The sequence below is a fragment of the Biomphalaria glabrata genome, chromosome 2, assembly GCF_947242115.1.
Source record: "Biomphalaria glabrata chromosome 2, xgBioGlab47.1, whole genome shotgun sequence".
In the NCBI taxonomy this organism is placed as follows: Eukaryota; Metazoa; Mollusca; class Gastropoda; family Planorbidae; genus Biomphalaria; species Biomphalaria glabrata.
In genome coordinates, this window is record NC_074712.1 from 23,404,681 (window position 1) to 23,428,933 (window position 24,253).

A 24,253-nucleotide genomic window follows, 5' to 3' on the forward strand; every position below is an offset into this window, starting at 1 on the left:
GACTAGATCTTGATCTACAAGTAGGCCTCTAATCAAAAATTAGAAATCCTAAAAATTGTTATAAAAAGGAGGGAAAGTATAATACAGGTTGCGGAGATGGGTTCTTCTAAATAAAATGCGTCTCTAGCTTCAGGTCTATGAATGTCAAAATACATTTCAAAAAGGAAAAAGTGAACTAAGTTGTCAATAGTCAGGGTTTTTTTTTTTCTCTCAAACTGCTCATGGGTACAAGCAAAAGTTTAATGATTTATTCATCAGTAATTAACGATAATGTAATTGTGGTTGAGTTAATTTATATATACTCGTATACAATTATGTCGCATTCTTTTATATAGGAAATGTTGTGAACGCAAATTTAACATTTAGTTTGCACATTTTTTTTTCTTTTAATATTTCCTTTATGAAGACAAGTTTTATTGTGTATGTCTTCTCTTAAAGGAGAAATCGATGTACACACATAGAAGGCACGTGACTGATAAGAGTGGTGACACAATGCAATGAAACGTTCTCAAATAGAACGTGAGAGAAATAACAGAGAGCTCAACTGTCGGAGAATCTCAAATGGAATACAAACATGTACCTCTTAATATATATATATATATATACAGGGTCAAAAAATGTATACATACTTTAAACTGTCATACACAATTTATTTACCGTTCTACAAGGGTAAATTTCTGTGAGAAAGTAAAGTCATGTTTCTTCAACAAGTTTTAGCAGTGGCAAGGAAGTAACTGCAACATGGCGGACGTGCGTTTGAGTTTTGAAGAGCGGACGTACGAGCATACCTGGATCCCAATGTGCCAGGCCAGTGGATAGGCCGCAGGGGACCAATCCAGTTTCCTGCACGCTCTCCAGATCTCACGCTGCTAGATTTCTTCTTATGGGGCACAGTTCAAGATGAGGTGTACAAACATAAACCACGTCACCTGGACACACTGTGGAATGAGATTCAGGCGGTGTGCGCAGAAATCTCAGTGGACACTTTGGTACGATGTATGGAATCAATGTTGACTCGTAATCAGCAATGTATTGACGCTGAAGGCCACCAGTTTGAACATTACTCACATTAATGTTTTGTTTTTTTGTTCAAATTTGTCATTAAGCTTTCCATGTCCAGAAATTTACCCTTGTAGAACGGGAAATAAATTGTCTATGACTGTTCAAAGTGTGTATAAATTTTTTTGACGCACCCTGTATATATGCTGTTGGTATGAATGTTGTTACAATAAATTATGTTGTTGTTGCTTCAGAACCTTTAAGAGCCGCAGCTTCATTCCTCTGCGAGATAGAGACAACTAGCTGTGAGACTTATCTTTTACCTGTCAGACGAGCCCAGATCTAAATTTAAACATTAAATTATATGTTATATAGGTTAGAGGTGAAATAAACAATTTTAATTTCTATAACTACTTTACAAAAGAACGCCTTGTTTCACATTTTTTTGAAGTTTTTCACGACATCTGCGTGTAATGTTAGAGATCTCCATGTCCAGTCTAGGTATAATATATGTCTGTGACCTAAATATATCTCTATTAAAGGACGTAGCTTTTTTCGCAAATTGGGTAAACCCGTTTTCATAGTGTTTTATATTTGATATCAATATTTCGTCTAAACTGGTAAGCCCATTATCGCACTCACTTTCATTTTCATGGTAAAATTAAAAAATTTGAAGGGAATATTCGACATGTTTGATATAGAACTAAATCCATTCCTCTATATCAGTAATACCCAAACTAAGGCCGGCAGGCCGCTTGTCATATCCAGCTAGTATATATAGGGCCTATAGACGTCATTAATTTTCAGTATCTTCATTTATTTCGGACGTCTTCTGTACCCGAGAATAGTTTCTTTCTGGAGTTAGTGGAACAACAGAAGACACCCCTCCCTCGACAGCTAGGGAACTGGGATAGCGCTGTGAGCTCTACCAGCGGGGTCCGCCAAGCATTATTTCCTGTTACATAAAATACTGGTTTAAAAAAAACATATTTTGAGGTGTTTACAGTGAAATATCCTGCTACTCTTCTATTTAATAACATTTTTTAGATCGGGTATCAAATCTACTATTCAATATCAGAAGGCCTCAACAATGGCCTGCGTCTTCGTAGCCTATAGGCAGTAGAGACCAATAGTTTGTTGCCACGTCGTATAGAAGCGTGAAGTGACAAGGAGGTTTTAGTCTCATGAAAAACAAAGCAATGTGTGAAATGTTTATTTAGGGTAGGGTTGAACCACAAATGACGGTATTCTGTTTTAGTTTTTTTTATTAAGTCTGTGGATTGAATTCTCGTAGATTTACTTTATTAAATGGTTCCAGCAACTGGCAGATAAAACCCATGGCTAGGCTCAAATGGTAACAATAGTTTTGCTATAGTTCTTTATTGGAAGGGGAGGGGTTAAGCACAAAAACCATTTTGGATACGCTTGTGGAATTTAGTGACTGTATCTTTGCTTTTTTTTTTTTTTTGAAGGGGTTTTAATCTCAAAACCTCTTGTCTACTTTTATACAATTTAGAGACTGTAGTTTTCCTTTAGGTTTTTATTGGCGAGGGTTAAAGTCAAGCCCACTCCCATGGCTACGCTCACGGAATTCGGTGAGTGACTTTAGGTTTTAAACGAAGGTGAGGTTTTTAATTTCACTCCCTGGAGGGGGGTTTAACAATCCAGAACCCCCTTTGGCTACCATTATAGAATTTTTTTATGTAGAGGGAGATTTTAACTTAATACCTCATGGAGAAGGGTTTAAAGCTCAAAAGCCCCCCCCCTGGCTACGCTAATACAATTCGGTGACTGTAGTTTGCTTAAGTTTTGTATTGAAGAGGGGGTTTTAAACTCAAACCCCTCTAGAGTGGTGGTTTCTACCCAAAATATTCATGGGATTTTGGTGACTGTAGTTCTCCAATAAAAAAAAATTATAGCAAAAAAAGCAAAATTCCACCCCCACCCCGCCCTGTAAGTTACATTAGGAAGATGTTGAACCCCGCTACGCCCAAGGTGTCTTTATATCGTAAAATAGGTTTAATTCTTGATTCCATAGAAAATGAACATGTTCAAAATCTTAAATTAGCAGCACAAAAATTATTGAGAGAGATGAAGTCTAGCAGGCTGCAAGTACCAGGTGCGATTAACGAGCAGGGTGTCATGCAGGGGCGTAATGGGTGTCAAAATCGGCCCGGGCATTTCTATACTATCCGGCCCACAAATTGTTTGCTATACGATGGGAATCAAATCATACCTGTCCTCAAAAGCATTGTGTAAAGTTTAATAATGTATCGAAAGTAGTTGGCTATATGAATAATGTATTAGATAATAAGTTCCATTACTAAATGAATAAAGTATAACACTTGGAATTGAGAATCTCTTAATGTGAAACAATTCCTGCTACAATATTGGCCCTATAAAAACATATAGACCTACTTGGTATTGACATTCAAGGCATCTGAAGATCCCCCATCAATGAACATATGGTTTATGATTTAGTTTCACTCCTTGACATTTTCTTAGGCATATTTACAAACACAACTCTTCATCATCCATTATTCAACATTCTTTCACAAGGCCATGGGGGCGCAGTGGCAGAGTGGTTAAGCGCTTGGATTCCGAACCTGGGGTCGTGGGTTAGAATCTCGGTGAAGACTCTAACGGTTACCTGACTATAGTCGGGGAAAGTAAAGGTGGTTGGTCGTTGTGCTGGCTACATGACACCCTGCTCGTTAATACTTGGCCAAAGAAACAGATGACCTTAACATCATCTACCCTATAGATCGCAAGGTCTGAAAGGGGAACTTTACTTTATTCACTAGGTCACATATTTCTTTCTCAATAGCTTGAAAACCTAGTTTCACTGTCAACAACTTTATATTTGAGCAAAGCCTCTTTGTGTTTCGACTTATGTCTTTGTCGTCTTGGTATTAGTGTTACTTATGACTTTGAGCCTGTACATTCATAAATGTTGTCATTATAAGGTTTGTGAATCTCTGGTGCTAGCGAGGAAACATTCATAATGCATTATGTTTTTTATCGTGTACTTACACTTTGTTCCTTCTTTTTATATTCTTTTACATTTTCAATCCAATCAACACATTTTTACACTGTTTACGATAATAATTGTGATTGTAGCGCGGCCAGCTCGATATCATGCGGCAACTCCACCAAACCAATAAGAATTAGGGACTGGATATGTCATCTACAGGACTTGGAACGTTGTTGATCTGTTTATAGATTCATCCGAATATCTTCACACTAACGGGGATCTCTATAAGAAATATAGGCCTTAAGTTTCTTGTTGATCGTTTAGTGTGTATCGACGTCTACTAGAAGCACTATATACGAATGTAGGGTATTTAAGACAATGCTTTAGATTAGTATTAGACTTTAAAGTGTATAAGATGGTTTTTTTTAAATCAAGAAGTGTTTCTTTTAAAAAGAATGTTACAATATTTTAATGCATTTTACTGGCACTCATGGGGCCCTACCGGCCCACCGGGCATTTGCCCAAATACCTATCTATCCAGCCCGCCCCTGACGTCATGTCGTCCGACATTTGTTTTTCAGTTTTGAATTATAGTTATGTAACAAAAGGCTTTGTCCTCCATTTTGTCCTCCTTTGTTTTAAAGGTGTCTGGTTACCCTACTCAAACAAATCTAGTAGCTTCAAACCGATAAACTAGTTCATTCTACGTGAACTGTTTTCCGGTCAAATATCATTGCTAGTGTGCAAAGTACATTTCCGCTTCTAGACTACATTACTGAGTTCTAGCAGTTGATCTACTTGAGGATAGGTTTCCACTTTGGGACCAATGTTTACACCATGTGTAATCTTCTTATCTGTTCACGATACACTTGTTTGGTTGTCACGATTTCTTTCTGGAACACCAATTTGACTTGGACTTTTGAATGTGCGACCATATAAATAATGAGAGCAATGTAAGAAGTGGCTTTACTTTCTAAGTCATGGAGTTGTATCTAGTCCTAGTTCTACTGGCTTTCTGTAGGTTCACAACTTTCATTTGACACTGATTTAGATCCTATGTTGTTAGCTGTTCTAGTTCAGAAAAACATGCTTTCATTAATCACTATGTTAGTGACAACTATTTGTTATAGTGTGCAGTTTTCAAATAATTCGAAATATACTTTAAAGTTGTTTTGTTGTTTTTTTTTATAGCCGAGGCTGGACCAGCAGCCAGACAGCTTGATAGTTTAACAAAGAGGTAAATTCCATTACTAACTTTGATTAGATTTAGAATACATTCCATGGCAACAGTGCACTAAAGGGTTCAATGTGTCAAGTCCACAGGAGCCCTTGAAATAATTTTAAAAAGAAATAAAAAACGCTCTAAACGTGAGTTAAAATGTATAAATGTTTTTCACATGTCCAAGGTATGTGTCAGAGGACGACACAGAAATGTGAACTATTTAGTCACAAATTATTTCTTTTAGACTTCTTATCCCACAGACTGGAATAAATTAATTTTAAAAAAATATTACTTCCATTGATAAAGTAAAGTTGATAAATAATTGATGGATATAGAGCTCTCAATGTTCAATAGTATTCATAAATAATGTAAATATGTTTAAAAAAAAAAGAAAATGAAAGCAAATAAATGTAAAAAAAAAACCTTTGATGTTTGTAATCACAAACAGATAATCTTTTTTTTTCACAAACAACCTTCGAGGGAGGGGGGACACCGTCTTGCTCTCGAATCCTGACCAACGGGTACCAGTTAATGTAACTAAGTTTGAAGATTTTCAAATCAATGCAGCAACTGAATGTTTTGTGTGCTTAGCTCCAGTGGATCTATTTATAGCTAGGTTTTATTTTATGTTAGTTCTTGGTGAGTACGCTTTATGCTTTCTCTCTAAATTCAGTGCTATAGTGTAATGACAAAAAAATCAATTTCAAAGTATAATATTTTCTTATTAAAGTACAGCCCAGAAGCGCATCTTGAGAAACGTATTTGAGGTGATATAAACAAGTTTATATGATCGCTAATTCAAAATCAGTTCTTAGTTTTTGCTTTGCAGATTACGTCAGGAAAGAAATCTGGAAAATAAAATATTTAACAAGAATGGAATAAATGATACTTTAAGGAAACAATACCTCCTTAATACAACGTATAATAAAGCTTGTCTTCGAATCCAAAAGATAAATGACAAGTTCAACTTATAGAGCAGAACATCAAAATGGATGAAATATTCTTTGTCTCTTAGAGAGATATCATTTTGCTTTTAATAACTAATGAATGTTAGATTTTTTAAATTGAACATTTTTCAGCCCGCCCTTTTCTTTCCCAGTCCTCGTTCTCTATGATCTACTCTATGTCGATTACTTTTTCCTGTTTCATTAGGCCAATACAAGCTATTAATATGTCTACATGATCTACTCTATGTCGATTACTTTTTCCTGTTTCATTCGTCCAATACAAGCTATTAATATGTCTACTACCAGCTATGAATATAGATAAGAACTTGTCTAGTATTTTAATTTCTTCATGCTTACCTTATTTGTAGTAACAAATGAAACTCAAAGAAAATTACTGAAAGCACTTGTTGATATGTTTACATAGATTTAGATTACATCGGGAGAGAGATTTGATGTTCATGAGTAGACGGTGCCTAAAATTATTCTTGAATCAATAATGTTTTACATTCGGAAATTCCTGAACGTGATAGTCCTTTCAAAACTGATGTTGGATCTAGATCTAGACCTAGTTCTCTAGCCAAATTTATATTTCTTTTCTTTTTTTTTTTATTTCGAAAAATTATAACGGTCAAATTAGAGTGGCCAACTAGCTAGTAATTCTTTGCTCAGCGATATACATCAACTGTTAAATTTCTAAGAAAATCATTAGAGCCGTTCTTGAGATCCGTGTCAAGGTTCCATCCAGGTTCCTCGTGAAGTTCTGACTTGAAGAGAGGTATTGTAAAAACTGAATTTGTAAAAAAGATTTGTTAACTCTCAACGAGAGATAAGTTTACATATATTGTAGGACTTGAGTCATGGAATGCGTTTAAATGGACGGTAAGTATTTCGATCAATTTATAGCACACCTTTAGGAATCTCTAGATCCAACATACTGCTGTTATCATTGATTTCAGGAACACATTTTGAAAATAAATTTTGTTTAATTTTGGAAAATGAAATTTTGACTGGCCTTAAATCGCTATAAGATCGTATGCTGATTGACTGACTGAATCGCTATAAGATGTTCTGTTTTCTGACTAACATTGTACTTTGGTGATCAGTTGTAATCATATGTAAGTACTAACAATAAAGATTTTTTTTTAAATCCACCCGATTTACGCTCTCAAGATAAACATCTTTTACGTGTGACTGATGACTGATGACTGATGTCTATCTGTCGGGTACTAGTTATTTCTTCCACATTTCATCTCGTATCATGCTGAAATTTGACTCAATTATTTTTTCTTTTACCGACAACACAAGAATCAATAAAAAATAATTAATCAATTCAATTAGTTAATTAATATTGGTATTGTTTCTTGGTATCGAATAAGGAAAAGAATGGTGTGGTGGTATAAGTTGAATTAGTCCCTTTATACTTTGTAAGTCGCCGCTTTAAAGTATTAAGCTAACAATAGATACTATTTTTCTTCTAGCCAGCTTTTTGCTGCTGAGCTGTCAGCTCTTTTGCAGACTGTGCCAATGAAAAATATTGTGCTGCTTTCTTCAGTTGTTCAGCACTGCCATACTGGGTGTTGGTTATGTTGGGCTGTAGTGTTAGTAGGGTCTGATTAAGGTGGATTAAGAATGAGCATTCAAAGAGGATATGGTTTACTTTCTATAGTGATTGGCAGAGTGTCTACAAAGAGCTAGGTTGTGGGATTTATTTTGTAAAGATCGTAATTTAACAGAGGTGTATGTCCTGTTCTTAGTTGAAAGATTATCGATTGCTCTTTGGTTGGGGGGGGGGGATGAAGGTAGTTAATACTGTCCAGTTTAATTGGCATGGTCATTTCTTTGTAAATAGTTTTACCTGTGTTTCCTAATGCCCATTGGTTGAGCCACTCCTGTTTGTGATTGTTGACAAAGATTGACCTTAGGGTGAAGAGTTTACATGTCTATCTGGTTATTCCATAGAGGATCTCGCCTTTGATAGATTATCGGCCTTTTTCATTTCCCATGATGCCAATGAGTCCCTGGATCCACTGTAATGTGATATTGATGTATTTAATTTTGACATCATCTGATGGATTATCAGCATTAGTGTTGTCAACTCTCTTGGGCTGGATTAGGTGCTGCTGTTAGATGCTTGCAGAGTAGATTGGGAGTCTGTAAAGACAACAACATCTGATGATGATTGTATTTATGACTATTTCCTTGGACTAGATGATCACGTTTATGACTATTTCATTGGACTAGATGATCACGTTTATGACTATTATATTGGACTAGATGATCACGTTTATGACTATTTCATTGGACTAGATGATCACGTTTATGACTATTTCATTGGACTAGATGATCACGTTTATGACTATTTCATTGGACTAGATGATCACGTTTATGACTATTTCCTTGGACTATATGATCACGTTTATGACTATTTCCTTGGGCTAGATGATCACGTTTATGACTATTTCATTGGACTAGATGATCACGTTTAGGACTATTTCACTGAACTAGATGATCACATTTAGGACTATTTCATTGGACTAGATGATCACATTTAGGACTATTTCATTTGACTAGATGATCACATTTAGGACTATTTCCTTGGACTAGATGATCACGTTTATGACTATTTCCTTGGACTAGATGATCACGTTTATGACTATTTCCTTGGACTAGATGATCACGTTTATGACTATTTCCTTGGACTAGATGATCACGTTTATTACTATTTCCTTGGACTAGATGATCACGTTTATGACTATTTCCTTGGACTAGATGATCACGTTTAGGACTATTTCCTTGGACTAGATGATCACGTTTATGACTATTTTATTGGACTAGATGATCACGTTTATGACTATTTCCTTGGACTAGATGATCACGTTTATGACTATTTCCTTGGACTAGATTATCACATTTAGGACTATTTCATTGGACTAGATGATCACGTTTATGACTATTTCATTGGACTAGATGATCACGTTTATGACTATTTCCTTGGACTAGATGATCACGTTTATGACTATTTCATTGGACTAGATGATCACGTTTATGACTATTTCCTTGGACTATATGATCACGTTTATGACTATTTCCTTGGGCTAGATGATCACGTTTATGACTATTTCATTGGACTAGATGATCACGTTTAGGACTATTTCACTGAACTAGATGATCACATTTAGGACTATTTCATTGGACTAGATGATCACATTTAGGACTATTTCATTTGACTAGATGATCACATTTAGGACTATTTCATTTGACTAGATGATAACATTTATGACTATTTCATTGGACTAGATGATCACGTTTATGACTATTTCATTTGACTAGATGATCACATTTAGGACTATTTCATTTGACTAGATGATAACATTTATGACTATTTCATTGGACTAGATGATCACGTTTATGACTATTTCATTTGACTAGATGATAACATTTAGGACTATTTCATTGAACTAGATTATCACATTTAGGACTATTTCATTGAACTAGATGATCACATTTAGGACTATTTCATACATTTTATATAATTGATAGAAAATATTACAGTAAAAATACAATTAAAAAATTAACTATTTACATTGTTAAATTTTCTACAGTTAAGTTCCCCTTTCAGATCTATGGGTCAGATGATGTTAAAATCATCTCATTTACGGTGGCCCACAGAAACAGATGACCTTTACAGAAAATCTCTAAAATGCTTCCTTTAAGAATGTCCACTGGTCTTACAATTATTTGTTAGAAAAGAATAAGAAGCTATTTTACCGACTCCCTTAGAAATATGTTTGTGATTGCTAAATGAAATAACGGGACACGACTAACAATCTACGAGCAAAAGCTCAGACTAAGCCTAAACATTCTCGTTCTTTTGTGGAAAATCTGGTTTCGGCTGCTCAAAATGTTCTTCTGATGTTAAATACACTTAGCAGTGTTACGTCGTATTTTAAAATCTAAGATTAGAAATGCTCACCTTTTATTTTTGTTAACATTTCAGTCGATATGAGAAAATAGATTATCCAGGCTGTGGCCAAAGACGTGTTCTTAGTGATAATGGTGTCAATGAATTAAATACTAGAATCGTTGGTGGCTTTGAATCAGTACCTTATTCCTGGCCAGGAATAGTAAGTATCTATACATCTTAGTTTTCTTTCTTTTTTTTTTTTCATTTAATATATATATTTCATCGAGTAAGATGTTTGACCTTTTTTATGACATGTATAATCCGAATTTATGTTTCTAATTTTACAAGTATATATGATCTTCTAATTAATGTTTGATGAAGGGTGAAGGGTGAAAAGCTAATTTCTAGTTCTAGGCCAAACAAGCAAAATATATGAAATCTCTTTTTAAAAACAAAACTTATCTAAGGGTAAGAACCTCAAAATCAGTGTCATAAAACTTAATAGTGCAGGAATTTTTTCTAAATAAAATTTAATTACCACTAATTGATCTTATAATTGGTTAATTTTGTTATTGGTTCATGTGTTGTCATCAGCTAGGAATAATTATGCACAATTTCAACTGATCCGAGAACGAGAAGTGGGAGAAAAAAAACGTGTACAAAACGTAATTTTTTTTACCTTTTTACCTATCCCTTAGTCTGTTGGGGCACCAGGCAAGATTTGTCGACCGTCTTTCTCCATTCCTCCCTTTTTTTTTTTTGCCTTGTTTAGAACCTCTCTTAATGGCAGGCCCGTCCATTCTTTAATGTTGTAATAAACGGAATAACTCCATATATACTCACATCTCTCAATAAGTGGCATTTATTTCCCTTTTTCAAAAGAAAACAAAATAATCATTAACAATAATTAATTAACTAATTAATTGGTTAAATTTTAGCGGCCCCGAAAGGGGCATTGCCGCTATTAATTTTGTATTTTCTGTCTGTCCGTCCGTCCCGTTTAGATCACAGAAACTACAGAAGATATTGAAAATCCAACATCATGATATTTTATATCTTTCAAAGTTCTGATGCAACGTCGAAAATGAATCATTTAATTTTTTACATAAATATGTACGTTCAGCATAGAAATCAAAACCGTTTGACTGATCTTGATTGTTCCTTAGGTCATGGCGGAGACTGTAGTTATGTTTAGTGTCCCGGATGGCCCTAAGATTTAAAAAAATAAAAATGTATCTATATGGAAGTTTCAAATTTAAACAAACAAATATGTATATATTTAACTTATGGGAAAAGTTTCTTAGTTAAGCTTTGAATGAGAGTCTGGCTCTTTACAAAACAATAAAAATCAATTAGATAATCGTTCAATAAAATCAGGCCAGGTTCACAATCTTTATAACTATCACTTCATTGTATACATATGAATATTCACAATGTAATAATAACATTAATTAATCTCGTATCTTGTGTCAAGTCGTTAGTCGAACTAACAATACTACAATATCGGCAAAACTTTCGACACGCGCACATGTCCTTCCATTTTGTATCGACGGAGAAGGGGATTGTATATGTTGATAGTTTGTCGTTCATAGTTTCTGATATTCTTTCTGAAATTAGTGAAACCTTATTACCTGCCTGAGCGGGACCAGTTCTGGGGTCTATTTTTTTGAGTTTGTGTTTCCGCACAAACTGTCTTTGTAATCTTATTATAATTTAAAAAGTGGAAGTAAAATGTCTTGAGGTGAAATGAGAAAAACTATAACGTTCAAATATAGCGCTGCCCCGAAAGTAATATTTAGAAATAGATTACAAGTAGAACTTAAACTTGTTTTCAGTGCAGTTTGAGACAGTCGACATCTTCCACATCCCACATGTGTGGTGGTAACCTGGTCAAAAATTTGGCCGGAGAATATTTCTTCATAACTGCTGCTCACTGCACAACGTAAGTAGTCTAGGATGTAATTGTGAACGTAGATCATGAACTATATAATGAACTATATCATGTACTATATCATGAACTATATCATGTACTATATCATGAACTATATCATGAACTATATCATGAGCTATATCATGAACTATATCATGAACTATATCATGTACTATATCATGTACTATATCATGGACTATATCATGTACTATATCATGAACTATATCATGAACTATATCATGAACTATATCATGAACTATATCATGAACTATATCATGAACTATATCATGTACTATATCATGAACTATATCATGAACTATATCATGAACTATATCATGAACTATATCATGAACTATATCATGTACTATATCATGTACTACATGGGCGTAGCCAGGGGGGGGGGGGTTGGGGGTTCAACCCCCCCCCCCCCCGAAATGATATCCCCCCTCGAGGGGCGGGGGAGACGGACTTAAGTGACTGATTTTTTGCTTTGATTTTCTTTATTTTAGGTAAGATTTTAATACTAAACCATCACTTGCCCCAGCGCAGCCAAAGGGGTTTTGAGTTTAAAACCCCTACCATGGGGTTTTGAGTTTGAAACCCCCTACTACGGGGGAGGGGGGAAGACGGACTTTAGTGACATGTTTTTTTGCTTTGATTTTGTTAATTTTAGGTGAGATTTTAATACTAAACCATCACTTACCCCAGCACAGCTAAAGGGGTTTTGAGTTTAAAACCACTACCAAGGGGTTTAAAGTTTAAAACCCCTACCAGGGGGTTTTGAGTTTAAAACCCCTAACAGGGGGTTTTGAGTTTAAAACACCTACCAGGGGGTTTTGAGTTTGAAACCCCCCTACCAGGGGTTTTTGCAGTTAAATCCCCCTCTTCTATAAAACAAAACACACAAAAAATGCAAACGATAATCCCCAAATTCCAAGTGCACAGTTAAGGAAGATTTTGATTTTAAAACCCCTCCAAAATTTACGAAAGACCACCTCTTCAATATGGAAAAAAAGCAAATTATGCACTCAAAATGTTATGAGCGTAGCTAAATGGGTTTTGACTCAGTTTTAAGTTTAAACCCCTCCAGTGGAGTTTGAAGCTAAATAATACATTTTCCATAAAAAAAAAGCAAATTACACACTCTAAAATCTGAGAGCGTAGCCATATGGGTTTTGAGTTTAAACCCCCCGCCAGCGGGGTTTGAAGTTAAAAAATACATCATCAATGTAAAAAAAAAAAGCAAATTACGCACTCAAAATGCTATGAGCGTTGCCAAAAGGGGTTTTGAGTTCATATCTCCCTTCACAACGGTTTGATGCTAAAAAATACCTCTTCAATATATAAAAAAAGCAAATTACACACTAAAATTATTTGAGCGTAGCCAAGCGAATTGGGGGTTTTGAGTTTAAACTCCTTTCCTCCAGATGGTTTTGAGTTTAAAATCCCCCTACAGAGCGTTTTGAGGTGGAAAACCTCTATCTTCAATATTACTCTAAAGCAAACTACAGTTACCAAATTCTATAATCGTAGCTAAATTTGGGTTTTGAATTTAAAAAACTACAACAAAGTCCTGAGATTTTTAGTTTAAAACCTCTAACAGATGAATTTGACGATAAAACTTCTGTTTTCGATATAAAATTTAATGCAAACTACAGTCACCCAATTCCAAGAGCGTATCCCAGAGAGGTTACATTTCTAACAGTTGCGGGGCTCCATTAATAAGGTGCAGTGAATAGTCATCTACCGAAATTGAAAACACTAAATGTGGCTCAACAAAGATGGCTAAGACAGATTTTAGGAGTTAGTTATTGAGATCGGGTCTAAATCAAGGAAATCCTATGCCGAACTGGGAGTCGACACCCTTAGTAAAATTGTGACAGAGCGTCGCATGAGGTTTGCGGGACATGTTCTCCGACAAAATAAATTACGCATAATAAAAGTTGCGATGACATCCTAGTACGACTTGGCGCCACACATTCATGGAGGTCCTCGGAGCAGGTGGGAAGAGGCTTCAGAAATTACCAGTGACAGATTTTTGTGGAAACAGCTTGACGGCAAATGCGCCGAACGGCGCGGTAGGTCTTAGTCAGTAAAAATAGCACATACATTTGTGAGATAAGACTTTTTAATTGCAGGAAAATGCACTGTAGATACCTCAGAATATGGATTTTGTTGACATTCTATGCCAGAAATAGTGCTTGGCGGCGGGGCTCCGCCCCGCTCTAGGGTGAGCTCCTAGAGCTCCCCCAGAGCCCCTTGCTGGCAATGGAGGGGAGTCAACAATTTTTCCACTAACTCCAGGAAGAACCTATTCTAGGGCACAATAAACGTGTTCCAAAAGAATGAAGGGTCAGAATGTAATAAAGATTATGAATACACACACACATACATATATACACATTTTTTTTTTCGCGAGGGGGGGGGGGGCGGGGGGGATTCCCAACCCCCCCCCCCCCCCCGAAAAAAAATCTTGGCTACGCCCATGATGTACTATATCATGAACTATATCATAAACGTATATCATGTACTATTTTTTTTACTCTCGTAGTGTTTGTATTACAATAACCATAGTAAGATGTTTTCCTATTAAAATAAGTGTTAATTACAGTGGCTTAGTGATTCAATATTGTATTTTTAAAGATTAATCTTTTCTCAATGTTTTAGTCATTAGAAAAATTAAGTTCCTTTAAATTTGTATAATTTCTTTTGTGTTAGAGATAACTGTTGCTTTCATTTCTCTTTGTATTACAGCAACAGACGTGCTAGTGCTTACGTGGCCTACTGTGGTATCCACGACAGAACAACTGTCGCACAGCCCAACAGAGTTATTATCTACTTCTCTGAACTTTACGTCCATAGGTAAATTATTATTTATAATGATGATTTATAGGTCAAATAAAATGTATGCCCCGATAGACTACCACACAGACGGGACGGGTAATGGTCCACCAACAGAAACACCCGTGGTCAGCCGCAATACTAAATTCGCTATGCTAATACATTTGTCCAACGTAGAGTGGCACGTGTATCTCCTTTGATATTGATATTATATTTACACCCAAAAAAAAATGTTTACTTTTTTTAAGAGAAAAAATCTATTTAGTATGCATATAAGTTGGACATAATTTAAAACAACAATTAATTAGTGGTTTTTCATATTATCTCGTGAACTGCAACGGCGGGGAATAAAGATAAAGCACTGAACTAAGAGAATTTTTTTTTTTTTACGGAAATGTTTTTTTTCTTGAGGAATAAGAGATTGTCCCTATATATTCATTATAAGACATTAGTTAGGCCAGGTTCACATCAAACTTCACTTTCATCTTTGGTCTGTGGACTGCTGGGGCATCACACAAGATCCGTGTATACCACACGATGTGCCAGAGTGTATACCACACGATGTGCCATAGTGTTTACCACACGATGTGCCAGAGTGTATACCACACGATGTGCCAGAGTGTATACCACACGATATGTAAGAGTGTATACCACACGATGTGCCAGAGTGTATACCACACGATGTACCACACAATGTGCCAGAGTGTATACCATACGATGTGCCAGAGTGTTTACCACATGATGTGCCAGAGTGTTTACCACACGATGTGCCAGAGTGTTTACCACACGATGTACCACACAATGTGCCAGAGTGTATACCACACGATGTGCCAGAGTGTATACCACACGATGTGCCAGAGTGTATACCACACGATGTGCCAGAGTGTTTACCACACGATGTGCCAGAGTGTTTACCACACGATGTGCCAGAGTGTTTACCACACGATGTGCCACACAATGTGCCATAGTGTATACCACACGATGTACCACACAATGTGCCAGAGTGTATACCACACGATGTGCCAGAGTGTATACCACACGATGTGCCAGAGTGTTTACCTCACGATGTGCCAGAGTGTTTACCACACGATGTGCCAGAGTGTATACCACACGATGTGCCAGAGTGTTTACCACACGATGTGCCAGAGTGTTTACCACACGATGTGCCAGAGTGTTTACCACACGATGTACCACACAATGTGCCAGAGTGTATACCACACGATGTGCCAGAGTGTATACCACACGATGTGCCAGAGTGTTTACCACACGATGTGCCAGAGTGTTTACCACACGATGTGCCAGAGTGTTTACCACACGATGTGCCACACAATGTGCCAGAGTGTATACCACACGATGTACCACACAATGTGCCAGAGTGTATACCACACGATGTGCCAGAGTGTATACCACACGATGTGCCAGAGTGTTTACCACACGATGTGCCAGAGTGTTTACCACACGATGTGCCAGAGTGTTTACCACACGATGTGCCAGAGTGTATACCACACGATGTGCCAGAGTGTTTACCACACGATGTGCCAGAGTGTTTACCACACGATGTGCCAGAGTGTATACCACACGATGTGCCAGAGTGTTTACCACACGATGTGCCAGAGTGTTTACCACACGATGTGCCAAAATAAACATAATCCTAACTGGGGGGGGGGGGTAGAAAAGTAATACTAGAATTCATGAGAGCGTGAGGAGGCGTACAAAATGTGGGCCGTTCCAATTCAACTTAACACATACTAGAATTTAAGGGCCAAACGTATGCTAGAGAATCGTCAAAATGCGGAACATTTCAATAGACATTATTTTTTTAAAGGATTGGCGATTCCCGCCAGAATACACGTGGGAATGAGAAAAAAAACAAAGGGGGGGGGAGTAAACTGATAAAAATAAAAATATATACGTGGGAAAAAATCAACGGGCGTAGCAATAGTTATAATTATATAATATATATATATATATATATATATATAGAGAGAGAGAGAAAGAGAGTGAGAGAGAGAGAGAGAGAGATAGATAGATAGATAAATAGATAGATAGATAGATAGATACTTTGATTGATTAATTAATTGATTTATGACATCAGTGTATTTATGTTGCAGTTTGTACAACAGTAACACGTTAGATTACGACATCAGTATATTCAAAGTCATGACAGCATTACCCACTAACAACTATATTGATGCTGTTTGTCTACCTAATGAAAACTGGAATGTTGGTGAGAAAGCTATCGTGGCTGGATGGGGAACTCTGTCATCAGGTACGCTAGACATTGGCTGATAAGTGCTTTTAACATCACTAGAAGAAACGACATTAAGTCAACAATAGTGATACTTTTAGTTTGATTCACTTTCAGTAGTTTACCAACAAAACTAATGAGATTTGACTTATTTCCCTAGGGGGTGTATCTCCAACAAAACTAATGAGATTTGACTTATTTCCCTAGGGGGTGTATCTCCAACAAAACTAATGAGATTTGACTTATTTCCCTAGGGGGTGTATCTCCAACAAAACTAATGAGATTTGACTTATTTCCCTAGGGGGTGTATCTCCAACAAAACTAATGAGATTTGACTTATTTCCCTAGGGGGTGTATCTCCAACAAAACTAATGAGATTTGACTTATTTCCCTAGGGGGTGTATCTCCAACAAAACTAATGAGATTTGACTTATTTCCCTAGGGGGTGTATCTCCAACAAAACTAATGAGATTTGACTTATTTCCCTAGGGGGTGTATCTCCAACAAAACTAATGAGATTTGACTTATTTCCCATAGGGGGTGTATCTCCAACAAAACTAATGAGATTTGACTTATTTCCCTAGGGGGCGTATCTCCAACAAAACTAATGAGATTTGACTTATTTCCCTAGGGGGTGTATCTCCAACAAAACTAATGAGATTTGACTTATTTCCCTAGTGGGTGTATCTCCAACAAAACTAATGAGATTGGACTTATTTCCCTAGGGTGTGTATCTCCAACAAAACTAATGAGATTTGACTTATTACCCTAGTGGGTGTATCTCCAACAAAACTAATGAGATTTGACTTATTTCCCTAGGGGGTGTATCTCCAACAAAACTAATGAGATTTGACTTATTTTCCTAGTGGGTGTATCTCCAACAAAACTAATGAGATTTGACTTATTTCCCTAGGGGGTGTATCTCCAACAAAACTAATGAGATTTGACTTATTTCCCTAGTGGGTGTATCTCCAACAAAACTAATGAGATTTGACTTATTTCCCTAGGGGGTGTATCTCCAACAAAACTAATGAGATTTGACTTATTTCCCTAGTGGGTGTATCTCCAACAAAACTAATGAGATTTGACTTATTTCCCTAGTGGGTGTATCTCCAACAAAACTAATGAGATTTGACTTATTTCCCTAGTGGGTGTATCTCCAACAAAACTAATGAGATTTGACTTATTTCCCTAGTGGGTGTATCTCCAACAAAACTAATGAGATTTGACTTATTTCCCTAGGGGGTGTATCTCCAACAAAACTAATGAGATTTGACTTATTTCCCATAGGGGGTGTATCTCCAACAAAACTAATGAGATTTGACTTATTTCCCATAGGGGGTGTATCTCCAACAAAACTAATGAGATTTGACTTATTTCCCTAGGGGGCGTATCTTCAACAAAACTAATGAGATTTGACTTATTTCCCTAGGGGGTGTATCTCCAACAAAACTAATGAGATTTGACTTATTTCCCTAGGGGGTGTATCTCCAACAAAACTAATGAGATTTGACTTATTTCCCTAGGGGGTGTATCTCCAACAAAACTAATGAGATTTGACTTATTTCCCTAGTGGGTGTATCTCCAACAAAACTAATGAGATTTGACTTATTTCCCTAGGGTGTGTATCTCCAACAAAACTAATGAGATTTGACTTATTTCCCTAGTGGGTGTATCTCCAACAAAACTAATGAGATTTGACTTATTTCCCTAGTGGGTGTATCTCCAACAAAACTAATGAGATTTGACTTATTTCCCTAGTGGGTGTATCTCCAACAAAACTAATGAGATTTGACTTATTTCCCTAGTGGGTGTATCTCCAACAAAACTAATGAGATTTGACTTATTTCCCTAGTGGGTGTATCTCCAACAAAACTAATGAGATTTGACTTATTTCCCTAGTGGGTGTATCTCCAACAAAACTAATGAGATTTGACTTATTTCCCTAGTGGGTGTATCTCCAACAAAACTAATGAGATTTGACTTATTTCCCTAGGGGGTGTATCTCCAACAAAACTAATGAGATTTGACTTATTTCCCTAGTGGGTGTATCTCCAACAAAACTAATGAGATTTGACTTATTTCCCTAGGGGGTGTATCTCCAACAAAACTAATGAGATTTGACTTATTTCCCTAGTGGGTGTATCTCCAACAAAACTAATGAGATTTGACTTATTTCCCTAGTGGGTGTATCTCCAACAAAACTAATGAGATTGGACTTATTTTCCTAGTGGGTGTATCTCCAACAAAACTAATGAGATTTGACTTATTTCCCTAGGGGGTGTATCTCCAACAAAACTAATGAGATTTGACTTATTTCCCTAGTGGGTGTATCTCCAACAAAACTAATGAGATTTGACTTATTTCCCTAGTGGGTGTATCTCCAACAAAACTAATGACATTGGACTTATTTTCCTAGTGGGTGTATCTCCAACAAAACTAATGAGATTTGACTTATTTCCCTAGTGGGTGTATCTCCAACAAAACTAATGAGATTTGACTTATTTCCCTAGGGGGTGTATCTCCAACAAAACTAATGAGATTTGACTTATTTCCCTAGTGGGTGTATCTCCAACAAAACTAATGAGATTTGACTTATTTCCCTAGGGGGTGTATCTCCAACAAAACTAATGAGATTTGACTTATTTCCCTAGTGGGTGTATCTCCAACAAAACTAATGAGATTTGACTTATTTCCCTAGTGGGTGTATCTCCAACAAAACTAATGAGATTTGACTTATTTCCCTAGTGGGTGTATCTCCAACAAAACTAATGAGATTTGACTTATTTCCCTAGTGGGTGTATCTCCAACAAAACTAATGAGATTTGACTTATTTCCCTAGGGGGTGTATCTCCAACAAAACTAATGAGATTTGACTTATTTCCCTAGGGGGTGTATCTCCAACAAAACTAATGAGATTTGACTTATTTCCCTAGGGGGTGTATCTCCAACAAAACTAATGAGATTTGACTTATTTCCCTAGTGGGTGTATCTCCAACAAAACTAATGAGATTTGACTTATTTCCCTAGTGGGTGTATCTCCAACAAAACTAATGAGATTTGACTTATTTCCCTAGTGGGTGTATCTCCAACAAAACTAATGAGATTTGACTTATTTCCCTAGTGGGTGTATCTCCAACAAAACTAATGAGATTTGACTTATTTCCCTAGGGGGTGTATCTCCAACAAAACTAATGAGATTTGACTTATTTTCCTAGTGGGTGTATCTCCAACAAAACTAATGAGATTTGACTTATTTCCCTAGTGGGTGTATCTCCAACAAAACTAATGAGATTTGACTTATTTCCCTAGGGGGTGTATCTCCAACAAAACTAATGAGATTTGACTTATTTCCCTAGGGGGTGTATCTCCAACAAAACTAATGAGATTTGACTTATTTCCCTAGGGGGTGTATCTCCAACAAAACTAATGAGATTTGACTTATTTCCCTAGTGGGTGTATCTCCAACAAAACTAATGAGATTTGACTTATTTCCCTAGTGGGTGTATCTCCAACAAAACTAATGAGATTTGACTTATTTCCCTAGTGGGTGTATCTCCAACAAAACTAATGAGATTTGACTTATTTCCCTAGTGGGTGTATCTCCAACAAAACTAATGAGATTTGACTTATTTCCCTAGGGGGTGTATCTCCAACAAAACTAATGAGATTTGACTTATTTCCCTAGGGGGTGTATCTCCAACAAAACTTAACCAAGTCACCAAACCAATCAAATCTAGAGAAACCTGCAGACTTCGTTATGGCACTAGTGCTATCACACTACGCATGCTCTGCGCTGGTCTTCCTGAAGGTGGCATTGATTCCTGCCAGGTGAGTCTACTGCTTCATTGCAAAGCTTATATCAACTCACTCTGTTTGACTGTTTAAATGTTTGTGCACTTCATTTCTCCCACATCCAATCTTTGATCAAGTTGAAATTGTGCAGAATTATTTTCTTGTATCTGACGAAACACAACTAAACAAAAAAAAATAACCAATGAGTTAATTAACTATTTGTAATAAATTATTTTGTGTGTCATCGGACAAAGGAAAAAAATCAGATGTAGGGGCATAAGTTCAATTACTAGAGAATTATTTCGTGGCTTCAAGGTTTGAAACTCACACTAGATAACTCGAACACCTTCTACTTTCATAAGCACTTCCCTGGCACAGTGGTTAGAGAAGGCTTGAGCCATCGAGGTCGAATTCAAGTCGTACAACTTTTGTATTTATTTCTTTATACAACGTATTTAAAAAGCTATCATTTATTTATTTCTTTATACAACGTATTTAAAAAGCTATCATTTATTTATTTCTTTATACAACGTATTTAAAAAGCTATCATTTATTTATTTCTTTATACAACGTATTTAAAAAGCTATCATTTATTTATTTCTTTATACAACGTATTTAAAAAGCTATCATTTATTTATTTCTTTATACAACGTATTTAAAAAGCTATCATTTATTTATTTCTTTATACAACGTATTTAAAAAGCTATCATTTATTTATTTCTTTATACAACGTATTTAAAAAGCTATCATTTATTTATTTCTTTATACAACGTATTTAAAAAGCTATCATTTATTTATTTCTTTATACAACGTATTTAAAAAGCTATCATTTATTTATTTCTTTATACAACGTATTTAAAAAGCTATCATTTATTTATTTCTTTATACAACGTATTTAAAAAGCTATCATTTATTTATTTCTTTATACAACGTATTTAAAAAGCTATCATTTATTTATTTCTTTATACAACGTATTTAAAAAGCTATCATTTATTTATTTCTTTATACAACGTATTTAAAAAGCTATCATTTATTTATTTCTTTATACAACGTATTTAAAAAGCTATCATTTATTTATTTCTTTATACAACGTATTTAAAAAGCTATCATTTATTTATTTCTTTATACAACGTATTTAAAAAGCTATCATTTATTTATTTCTTTATACAACGTATTTAAAAAGCTATCATTTATTTATTTCTTTATACAACGTATTTAAAAAGCTATCATTTATTTATTTCTTTATACAACGTATTTAAAAAGCTATCATTTATTTATTTCTTTATACAACGTATTTAAAAAGCTATCATTTATTTATTTCTTTATACAACGTATTTAAAAAGCTATCATTTATTTATTTCTTTATACAACGTATTTAAAAAGCTATCATTTATTTATTTCTTTATACAACGTATTTAAAAAGCTATCATTTATTTATTTCTTAATACAACGTATTTAAAAAGCTATCACGGTAACCTTCAAAGAGATACCTTCGCCCCTCCCCTAGTTCTCAACTGATAACAAGTAATAGGATCATAGCGCAAGAAGCGTGCTATTAGCAGAAAATCGCCTTAAAGAAAAACAATTGGTAAACATATTTCTAATCGCACAGATGTACTATTATTACTCTAGAGTCTAGATCCACGTGCGTATGGGAATGGGGGGTGGGGTCCTGGGATCAACCCCCCCCCTCCCGAAATGTTAATCCATCAATTGCCCCAGCGCAACCAAAAGGGGGGGGGGGGTGAGTTTAAAATCCCCCTCTTCGATAAAACAAAATATTAAGCAAACGACAGTCACCAAATTCCATGAGCGTAGCAGAAGGGGGGTGAGTTTACACCCCCACCTGGTTTTTCGACACTGAAAACCCTCTCTTCATAAAAAACTAACTCCTATGAGCGTAGCCAAAAGTGGTCTTATGTTTTAACCCCCTCCACTATCTCAAGGATCGCCCGAAAGAATGAAGGGTCAGAATGTACTGAAGATTAATTACGCACCACATACATATATGGGAGGGGCAACTTCTAAATAATAAAAACGTCCAAAGTAAGTTCATTTATTTTATTTCCTCTCGTCTTCAATAGGGTGACAGTGGTGGCCCTCTGTACACTTACAGATTCGGAAGATGGACACTCACAGGTATAGTTTCGGTTTTATTTTTCCAAACAACAATAACAAAGAATGACATATATGCCTGCTAAAAGCTTGAAAAATTTTATTTAACACTACCAAAATGTATGTCTAGCACTTTGCAATTCCGAAAATATAACCTATGTTTCTATTGTTCTATAGGAATTGTAAGCTGGGGCTATGGCTGTGCACAGCAATTGAGACCTGGAGTCTATACAGATGTGATTGAATTAAAGGATTGGATTAATGGAATCATCAACCTTTAAAGAGTTCATAACAAGTTCCGCCACACTTTTCAAATGTTCAATAACAAACAAATAAAAAATAATTCCATTCTGAATACTTTTTTTTTTATTTTTAAAGATATAATTTTTTTTTAATTCTAATAAATAAAACATTTTACGGTGATCATAATTATTTTGTAAAAAGATGAGAGAGACGCCAGCTTGATGATGTAGGCGTGAAAATTTTAGGTAAAATATGTCTAGCCTACGTGTATCAAGTTTTTGCTGACTATGTAAGCAAAAAATCCATAAGAATGTTTATGTTGTCATTCTGTTTGCCTGTTTTAAATCCTGTTGAAAATCACATTTTGACATTGCTTTCATTGATATAAGTGACTACTTTTTATTACTAGGTCACTCTTACTGAATACAAGAAGTAGCCGTTGCACCAAGTCCGAGTAATGGTCAAATAAGATTTTCAATGACGCTTTTCTTTTTTTTTTTTTCAGTTAAACGTGATGATAGATGGACAACACATTCACTATTTGGGCCACTAATGTGACGTCATGTCTAAGTTGCGAGTCTTGAAGTAGGTGATTAATGGTGAAATCCCCAAGTTAAAGAGCTTTTAGAATATGCAACAAAAAAATCTAATCGCCATCTGATTATATATTTGAGTACCAGGAGATAGAATAGATAGACATATAATGGTAGTAGAGATCCCAAGCAGTGGCAGTGTTAGGTTTGTGCTAGAAGTACGTTACGCACACAGTTCAACCAAAGAGGATTTTCTTTTTGAAACTCTTAACTGCTACAAACTAACTTAACTAAAAATGTATAGACTATTCACACATTATTTAATGTAGGCTACACATTCGTGCATCTTAAGTGTTTGTTCAAAAGATGTTTGATAATTCATTTTATTTTACACCTATTGGTATGTTTTTAGTGGGGGATTTTTTTGTTGTTGTTGTTGGTTTTTTTTTTTTTTTTTTTTTGGGGGGGGGGGGGTCAAATCATCCCTGGGGTGGGGGAAAAT

At 35.6% G+C, this 24,253-nt stretch overlaps 1 protein-coding gene across 1 annotated transcript; it reads left to right on the top strand.

The window, feature by feature from the left end:
- Window positions 1-4,836: 4,836 nt before the first annotated feature.
- On the top strand, window positions 4,837-23,330 carry LOC106070132 (trypsin alpha-3-like). Its single transcript, XM_056019671.1, has 9 exons — window positions 4,837-4,990; window positions 5,165-5,210; window positions 10,140-10,266; window positions 11,882-11,988; window positions 14,731-14,838; window positions 16,929-17,086; window positions 20,754-20,896; window positions 22,945-22,999; window positions 23,153-23,330. The coding sequence occupies exons 1-9, from the start codon at window positions 4,954-4,956 to the stop codon at window positions 23,254-23,256; spliced, it is 885 nt and encodes a 294-aa protein (XP_055875646.1). The 5' UTR covers window positions 4,837-4,953; the 3' UTR covers window positions 23,257-23,330.
- The last annotated feature ends 923 nt before the right edge of the window (window positions 23,331-24,253 follow it).

Excerpts from the sequence above, each read along its gene's own strand:
- LOC106070132 (XM_056019671.1), top strand. The coding sequence starts at position 4,954 with ATGGAGTTGTATCTAGTCCTAGTTCTACTGGCTTTCT. Across the intron at positions 17,087-20,753 it reads ATGGGGAACTCTGTCATCAG|GGGGTGTATCTCCAACAAAA; the intron begins GTACGCTAGACA and ends TTATTTCCCTAG. Across the intron at positions 20,897-22,944 it reads GTGGCATTGATTCCTGCCAG|GGTGACAGTGGTGGCCCTCT; the intron begins GTGAGTCTACTG and ends CGTCTTCAATAG.